At 41.4% G+C, this 9,090-nt stretch overlaps 1 protein-coding gene across 2 annotated transcripts in view; it reads left to right on the top strand.

The window, feature by feature from the left end:
• The first annotated feature begins 760 nt into the window (after positions 1-760).
• The window catches only part of DPYS (dihydropyrimidinase), an 89,450-nt gene continuing 81,120 nt past the window's right edge, over positions 761-9,090 (top strand). For both annotated transcript variants that reach the window (XM_037802894.1, XM_037802895.1), the window contains exon 1: positions 761-1,392. In XM_037802894.1, the coding sequence (XP_037658822.1) occupies positions 1,129-1,392 (264 nt within the window). In that variant the 5' untranslated portion in view covers positions 761-1,128. The remainder of the gene's footprint in view (positions 1,393-9,090) is intronic.

The following is a 9,090-nucleotide window of genomic DNA, read 5'->3' as shown; positions in this document are numbered from 1 at the left end:
AATATGTGTGTCACCACTGGTTTTTTTTTTCAAAAACATTTATTTTTGAAAATTTCAAACACATACAGAAGTAGATAAATAGACTGTTATAACGAACTCACACTTCTGTGCCAACCAGCTTGAACAATGAAGAACTCATGACCACCGTTGGTTTCTTGAGGACAGGAAGGTTGCTTAATCCCCACCCCTGTAATCCTCACCACAGCCAGTCCTTACATATCTAGTATTTGTTACGTAAATTTGTTTAGCACTTCCCATTTTATTCATCTGCATGCACATCCTTCTTTATATTTGTTTCTCAGAGCAAATCTGGAGGGAAAGTAAGACCAAGGATTTCCTCAGTTTTATATTACGAGCAATCTAAGGAACCAAAAGGATAAAAGATTTAACTGAAGACCTCTACACTTGTTTTGTGGAAAAGCTGGAACCAAAATCCTAGATCTTGAGAGTTGCAGTTCCTGTTTCCAAGAAAAAAACTTGCAGGTACCCGTTAAATCATTAAAACCTGGAGGATAGTTGAAACTAGGTCATTTTAGTTCCAAATAGTAAATATTTTACTCTGAACTTGCACACACTGTCTGATGATTTGTTCCTTGTGTAAAGAATATTTAAAGGAAATCCAGATCAATTGGTTCTGTTCTAATTTTTAAGGTTAGGGGATCGCTCTTGTTGCTGTTGCTGGTGGTAGTTGTGGTTTCCGTCTCTCTCTCTCTCTCTCTCTCTCTCTACAGATACACCCCTCACCAAGGGAAGAGATGAGGTGGATTTCTTTCTCCCAAAACGCTTTTTCTTATGGAAAACAAATGTCCCTCATTTTTAAAATTCCATGATCTCTCCCTTCCAATGACTTAGAATCCTGGGTGGCAAACACCTGGATTCAGGGCGACAGAGCCCTTGCAGAAGCCCGGGGCTCCACTCCTATTCTGTCTGCCCTTCAGGCTCCAGCCCCGCCTTCCGAGGGGCGGAGCCGGCACCCTGCGGCCGGGTCAAAAACTCCGAGCTCGACCCTCGTTTGTTACTGAGACCCGGGACTGTCCACGGGGACCTTGAACGAGAGCGACCCCCGCTTACCCAAGACAGTCTCTGCGAGCAGCCCACCGCCGGCCGAGGCCCCGCGCGCCCCTCGCCATGGCTGCGCCGTCGCGGCTCCTGATCCGCGGGGGTCGCGTGGTCAACGAGGACTTCTCGCAGGCGGCCGACGTGCTGGTGGAGGACGGCGTGGTGCGGGCGCTCGGGCGTGACCTGCTGCCACCAGGGGGCGCGCCCGCGGGGCTGCGGGTCCTGGACGCCGCCGGCAAGCTCGTCCTGCCCGGAGGCATCGACACGCACACGCACATGCAGTTCCCCTTCATGGGCACGCAGTCCGTCGACGACTTCCACCAGGGCACCAAGGTACCCGTGCCCGCCGCGCCGTCCACCTCGGGATGCGCCGCCCGCCCTCCAGCCGCCCCAGGGGTCCGCCCGGGGACTGGGTGGGCAGGAGTGAGCCGCGGAGTCCATGGCGGTTGTGGAGCTGGGATTCAGATTCTCCGCGCTGAGCTCCCTCCTTCCAGGCACCCCTTTTCGGTGGCTCAGCCAGCCGCCCTCTACTCCTAGGTTCGGGGAAATTGACAAGTTGAAGGCAGCCTGTTCCCTTCATTTCTCTCTATCCCGTACCCCAAGAATCCTCCATTTTCCTTCGTTTTCTGAGAAGCCAGGCTGTTCCACGAGTCTAACATAAAATCTATAGAATCTGTTTCTTAGGTCTGCACTCCCAGCCATTTTCCCCGTCCTCCATCCCAAACGAACGAAAAATCCATCCACCTAGTAGCTATTGCCTTAACTCAAGGTTAGCAGTGTATGGTGACAGGTGAAAAGAGTCTGAATTAGGGCCGGATGGGCTGGAAAACCCACGGCATCCATGACATTTGCCCCCATGGAAAGAATTTACCAGAAATAATACTCTGGAAATAATCCAGCACCCACACCACACTTGCTCCAAGGCGACCTCGGCCCATCTCTTCTGGAGCGGGTTTGCTTGCTGGTTTGCCCCAGGGACATCAGATAGGGACCCTGACTCTTGTCGATTGAGTACCTGCCCTTTTACTGAGGAGGCTGGTCGGATTGCCGATCCCCTGGTGGTCAGATTGCAAATCCCCTGAAATATGTCACCGCTGGCTCTGAGCTCCTTGAGGGCGGGAATGTTTATCTTGATCATTTATCACCCTCTATGTGATTCACACCGAGGTGGCTGATTACCCATCCCCCTGATAAGGGCTGGGTTTGGGTTTCACTGGGCACAAAGGTCTCCAAACCAGGGGTCACTGAAAGGAACACCAGAAGTTGAATAAAGCAGCTTTACAGAAACATCACAAAGTTACAACTCTGTTCTCAGCCAAACCCGCCTCCTCCTGAGTCTTACATTTTGGGGCTGAGTTGAGAAAATGGGTTCTTCCAAAAATGAAGGGGTGTTGACATCCCTAAAACCAAGGCTCTTGCCCAGGGCTGTCCACGAGGTTTTCCCGAGGGCTACACATTGATATGTGAAACAGGTCGGGCTATTTAGTTCGAGCATAGCCTCTGCAGTCTTTTTTTTTTTTTTTTTTTTTCATTAAATTCAGTTTTATTGAAATACTTTCACACACCATACAATCATCCATGATATACAATCCCTTGTCCACAGTATGATAACATAGTTATGCGTTCATCACCACAATCTATCTCTGAACATTTTCCTTGCATCAGAAAGAACTAGAACAAGAATAAAAAATAAAAGTGAAAAAAGAACACCCAAATCATCCCCCCATCCCACCCCATTTGTCCTTTAGTTTTTATCCCCATTTTTCTACTCATCCATACACTAGATAAAGGGGGTGTGATCCACAAGGTCTTCACAATCACACTGTCACCCCTTGTAATCTACATTATTATATAATTGTCTTCAGGAGTCCAGACTGCTGGGTTGGAGTTTGGTAGTTTCAGGTATTTACTTCTAGCTATTCCAATACATTAAAACCTAAGAGGTGTTATCTATATAGTGCATAAGAATGTCCACCAGAGTGACCTCTCGACTCCATTTGAAATCTCTCAGCCACTGAAACTATTTCATCTCATTTTGCATCCCCCTTTTGGTCAAGAAGATACTCTCAGTCCCACGATGCCGGGTGCCGGGTCCACATTCATTCCTGGGAGTCATATTCTGCATTGCCAGGGAGATTTACACCCCTTGGAGTCGGGTCCCACGTAGGGGGGAGGGCAGCGAGTTCAGTTGTCGAGATGGCTCAGTTAGAGAGAGAGAGGGCTACATCTGAGCAACAAAGAGGTACTCAGGGGGAGACTCTTAGGCACCATTACATGCAAGTTTAGACTCTCCTTTGTGGTAATGAGCTTCATAAGGGCAAGTCCCATGCTCGAGGGCTCAGCACATCAAACCTCCAGTCCCAATGTTTGTGACAACATCAACACCAGTCCAGGTGAGGATGTCCAACACATCCGCACCTTCCCCCAGATCCTTGGGGCTGGGGAGGGGGAGGCTGTAAATATATTTTTTATTATCTGCCCAAATTACTCTGGGATGTGTCACTATTTCACTCCAGCCTATACTAACCTACCATGTCTCACTTCCTATTCAAAGTTCCATTCTGCAGTCTTTTAAAGCAGTTTTGAGGAGAATTTGTTTGCCTACCGTACTGATACCTAGCAATTTTACTCTCCTTACACCCCTCCCCACCCCATATTCGCTAGTTTTCTATGACTGACCAGACTACTTACCAGCAAAAAGAAAAGCAAGAAGCTTTGACCCAGAGAGATGGGTCTGGGTAATGCTGGGCACACCAATATTTGGAAAGCTTCTTCCTAGTTACTAATTAATCACCTTTATTAGCAGGTCAATGAACAAATTCTTTTGAAGGACAGATCATTATCTATTTTGAAAATCGGCAAACTTTGTTTTGGATACTCATTTTTGTTTTTGGCTAAAAAGTAAAATATGCTAAATTTTAATGAATTTATTTTTATATTTTAAACCAAAATTTGATATCAAAGTGATAAATGATTGTTATAGACACTTGGAATAAAAAAATTGGAAAGCAGAAAGAAGAAAAATGTTACCCCAAATCCCCTCAATGGCAAACAATATTTTCATGTATTGTGTTTGTGCTTTATTTTACATAACTGAGATCTTATTGTGCAAATATGTGTGAATGTGTGTGTATATGCCTATATATAAAATTTTGTATCCTGCTATTATCACTTGTAGTAAAAGCTCCTTCGGTTATTACAGACTCATCTTTAATAAAGTGCGTTGATGATGGCAGGACGTTCCATTGAACATCCCCATTTGGTAGTTCATCTAGCATCATTTCCCCTCTCAGCTGAGCAGTAGCTTTCATTTCTCCTTGCTTCATCAGGGTTCCAGAGAAAGTGCTTGGAGTGCAGTGGGGGAGAGACATTCCCTCCCTTTCTCAAGATTCTATAAGCATGCCCCAAGGCCCTGGGAGGATCTTAATTTTTCTATCTACTCCTTGACCATTCTGGGATTCCTTGCATGGAGAGATTTACAATTCAGTATTGAGAAGGCAGATCCTCTCAGCATATTGTAGTCTATTGTCAACATCTGAGAGGATTTAGTTAGCATCTAATATTGTATTGTGCTTAAAGGCTCTCAAAACACTGAAAAAAAAAACAGCCCTGTTCTTCATGAGTTTAGTGTCTTAAGCAGAAAACAACATGGTCAGAGAGATTAAGGTCAACGATTTAATGAACATCCAATTCCTGTTGAATATTAAACAGTACACATAAAGGGCTGAGTTGCAAAAGTCTGCTTTGAAATTGGTTGGTCTTTGTTCAGATTCCAGGAGATAAGTGACCCTGCCCCTCTCTCCACCAAAAAGATGAAACTCCATAAAAGGGAACCAAATGTGTGAATATGGATAAACTTGTGCACTGACATCTTGGTCTGAGTTTTGGAAGGAGGGCATTCTGGCATTATTTTTTCCTCTTTCCTAGAGTCCTCACAATAATTTCCAAGGCAATGTTGGTGGGTCTCTGGCTTGAGGAAATAGGGACAAAAACTCTTTGTAAATGATGATTGTGTTATATGTCAAACTTGAAAAATGTTTTCTTATTAATAATGATAGGTAACATTTATTTTGTCAAGTACTTGATATATCCCAGGCACTGTGCTAAATTGTGCATTATCTTCCAACAATCCCAGGTATCACTGTCTGCTTCTTGCAGCTGAGGAAATTGAAACATTTGCCAGTCATCTCAGACTGCACATCCAGTAAGGCTTTTCCAACTTGGAACTTTCTGAGACCTCTGTTGCCAGAGAACTTACCCCTAGGTTCTACGTCTTTCTGAAGTGACTATTGAAAAAACTTCTAACGTTTAGATACATCAGAGGAGTGACAGATGAGAAAGTCATGTAGACTGCATGTTAATATGAAATGGCATTTCTCAAAAATAGAGCAGCATCATCCCCTTCTGAAAGCTGGAGGTGTTTAAGGTAATCAAAATAAATACACATTTATTTATGTGCAGGGATTAGGTTTGTGAGGCATTTGTATAGCATTATAGCCACATCATCTCTAAAGATACAGAAATGGATACCTTCAGTAAAGAAAGTCATAAAAGTAAAAATGATATATTATGCTTTCAGAAGTTGGACTCCCAGACATTAGACCAATAGCTGTTTGCTTCTGTATCCACCAGGCTGATCATTTATAATATCTGGCAAAGAGAAGGGATACTCTTTGTGGGATTCTATTTATTGATCACCAGCTTATGATGGGGCACAGTTTTAAGAAGGAAATATAGGTCAGCTAAAGGTTACATATTTTGTAAATCTAATTCATGTCAGAGGATGTTCTAAAGCCTATAACTGATTTACTTAATTACAGGTAAAAGCTTTTCTCTCTGATGTAACTAATGGATATAATGTTCTTCTTTAAAGAAATCATATTTCATTTTGTTGATCTATACTAGATGTATAGTAGTCTTCCAATAATTCAATATCCATGTGGAAGTACAATGTTTTTCTTATTCAAATGAATATTGTGAATTAGATAAACCTGAAGAAATTATGACTCTGGTTTAACTACATCCTGTAATAAGAGAGTGAATTACAAGAGCTCAGCCAGTTTTCAAATATATATACACATTTATATTCAGCCATATATGCAGGTTGGAATGGGCAGACTCACATTAAAAACCTGGCAACATCAGTAGCTGGCAGGGAGATCAACTTAAAATAGAGAGAGAGAGAAAATATGCAGCACACTTCTCTTTTTTTTGTAAAGGACAAAAAGTCCTCAAAATTATCCAGAAAGGAGATTACACTTTGCTTTGGAACTTTTTGGTAAAATGCCATCAAGGTGATTACTTACAATAGGGCAGTGTAAGGCATGTGATTAAGCACTCATTTAGGATATTATTTATAGAGCTTCCTCAGTTTGTGGAAGAGCAGTATGTCATAAAACTTGGTTGCAAATCAAATCCCCATTTTGTTGTTTGTCGTTGGCCAGAGCTCTGGGCTGGGTCTCAGGAGTTGTTCCAGCTCCTTGGCCTACCGTGTACCCTTGGGCAAGTCACCTCCTCTGTCCCAGTTGTCATCATTTCATTATCTGTAAAATGAGAACTGGTTACAAGAACAACTTCAATTAAAAATATATTTTCGAAAATTATGAAAACTACATATTCATCTTCCAGCCCTTAGCAAAATGCTGGAGCATTATACTCACACAATAATTTTAGTTGAATGAATAAGCTGCTTTAAAAAAAAAAAAAAAAAAGGAAAATGCAAGAATATATAAAGAAAAATAATATTTAGATCACCTGAACTTTTAATATTTTGGTATCTATCCCCTTTCGGATTTTTCTTTCTTTCTCCTTTTTTTTCTTTTTTTTTTTTACCATATACACATGCTTTTCTTCTATCAAATTGTGCATACTATTTATAGTCCAGTCGGCTTTCTTTGTTAAACATTTTATCATGTCCTGAAATAATGTTGGAAAATGTGATTTTCTTGGTCCTGTTAATTCCTCTGAAGCTGAGACCAAGATCTTTCTCTCTAGCCTTGGCATCTCTTAAGCATCAGGCCTCGATTTCTGTCTATCTGCAAATATCACAACCCTGCTGGCCCACAAGCACCTCAAACTCAGCATGCTCCAAACCTAACTTATGCTCCCCTCCAAGTGCCAGACCCGTCTTGTTTCATCCTCTATTCTCCAAACTGTCAGCCGCTCCACTGTCATCATCTCACTGTTGGACATTTCAGTGGTCTCAGTTTTGGGTTAGTATATATGTTAATATATACTCGTATAAATAATGTTGTGACAGCCATCCTTGTATGTAAGTCATTGTTCATATTCTTGATGATTGACTTAGAAATCAGCCTCTACAGTGAAAATACTGGGCCAATGAGTATTAGACATGTTTTAAAGGAATTTAATGCATTCATTCAGATTGTTCTTCAATTTATGCTCCCACCATCAATGCATTATAATACCCATTTCACTGCATCCTAGCCAACAGTGGATACTGACTTTTCAAGAAATCTCTGCCAATTTAATGGGAAAAATATGGGATTTTTAATGTTTTATGTTTTTTAATGAGCAGTTCTTTAATTATTGGTGAGACTGAGCTCTGAACTTTCTTGTTGTATTAATAATTTGCCTGTTCCAGCCCCAAGGGTTTGTAATTCTATGATTTTCTTGAATGGCTATGTACTGATTACACACTTTACCTTTTGACTAATCAGAGGAAGGAAACAAACCATCTAATAAATTAATTTGAAACTATTTGATATAAAATAGGAATATGGCCCTTTAAGGGTGTTGTGCATTGGAATCCTTTCATCAAACTTTACAGAATCTAGAATTTGCTTTCTTTCAGTTCTCATATTCAAGTATTCCACATTTTTCACTTCTATAGCATGTTGACTCTCTCCTTTGTCTGGTCTGAGTGTTTTCAATGGGTAACTGAGGAAGTCTAGAAATCAAGGTTTCCATGATGCTGCAACCTAATAACTAATAACCCCAAACTAAAAAAATTTCAAGTTGATGTTTAGGTTCCATTAATTCAGTCAACAAATATTCCTTGGAATCCCAAGGGCCAGGAAAGTGGAGGGGTTATAGAGATGAAAAGCAGGGTCCCTGTTCTCAATAGCAGACAGACTGGAGATAAATGGATCTCTAATTTATCTGAGCTTTAATGATACATTGTATGCAGTAGAAATTTCACTTTTTAACATTTTTGATGTGGACTATTTTTGAGTGACCTGAGGGTCAATCACATCTGGTCTTTTCCATTTTGCCAAGTCACCAATCATGACGGCTTGCTTCACCAGGCTGTTTTTCTGAGCAGGTTACTAGGCTTATAAATGAACTTATGCAGTTGCCCAGCATCTGCACCTTAACATTGCTTGAACTCTCATGCCAAATAACATATTGGGGTGGGAGGAGGGCACAAGTTTTTCATTTAAACTTTATTGCATCTAACAGAGAAAGTGCCTGCTATAAAGATATTCATGAGTTCCTGAGCACTAAGGATCTGTTGTTCACACATAAAAGGAAAGAACTTAAAAACTGGAGTAAAACAAAACAAAAGGTAATCATTTTTTTTAAATCAAGAAATTTCTTTAAGAGGCATAGACAGAGAAATAGATGATCATTTATCTTTTAAAAAGTCCTAGTTAACACTGATTAGGCAGTGGGCTTTGAACACAACAGATCATTCAGCCTCAGATAAACCCAGAATCTACATTTCATATTCACATTATTATATAAGGATTAGGGAACTACATGGCCAAGGCCGGCAATTGTCCCTATTGGAAAAGTGAATCATCATAATTATTCCATCTCCTATTTCGCCAATTTCAAGGGAAAATTCATTGGTTCCTCCCTGCCTTTCTTCCTTAAACATTTACAGAATATGTATGTTCATTATAAGGGGCACAGGGCATACAGAGATGCAGACAACATCGAATCACTCAGAATAGCTGGGGGTGCAGTAAAAGTTCCCTAGGTGATTCCAGTGTGCAGCCAGGGTTAACAACCACTGGACTAGGTAGAGGAATCAGGCAGAGGAGGAAGGCACATGGGTGATGTCTC

This window comes from Choloepus didactylus, chromosome 14 (assembly GCF_015220235.1).
Source record: "Choloepus didactylus isolate mChoDid1 chromosome 14, mChoDid1.pri, whole genome shotgun sequence".
Taxonomy (NCBI): domain Eukaryota; kingdom Metazoa; phylum Chordata; class Mammalia; order Pilosa; family Megalonychidae; genus Choloepus; species Choloepus didactylus.
The sequence above is the reverse complement of the archived record's forward strand: the minus strand, read 5'-3'. Positions and strand labels throughout refer to the sequence as shown.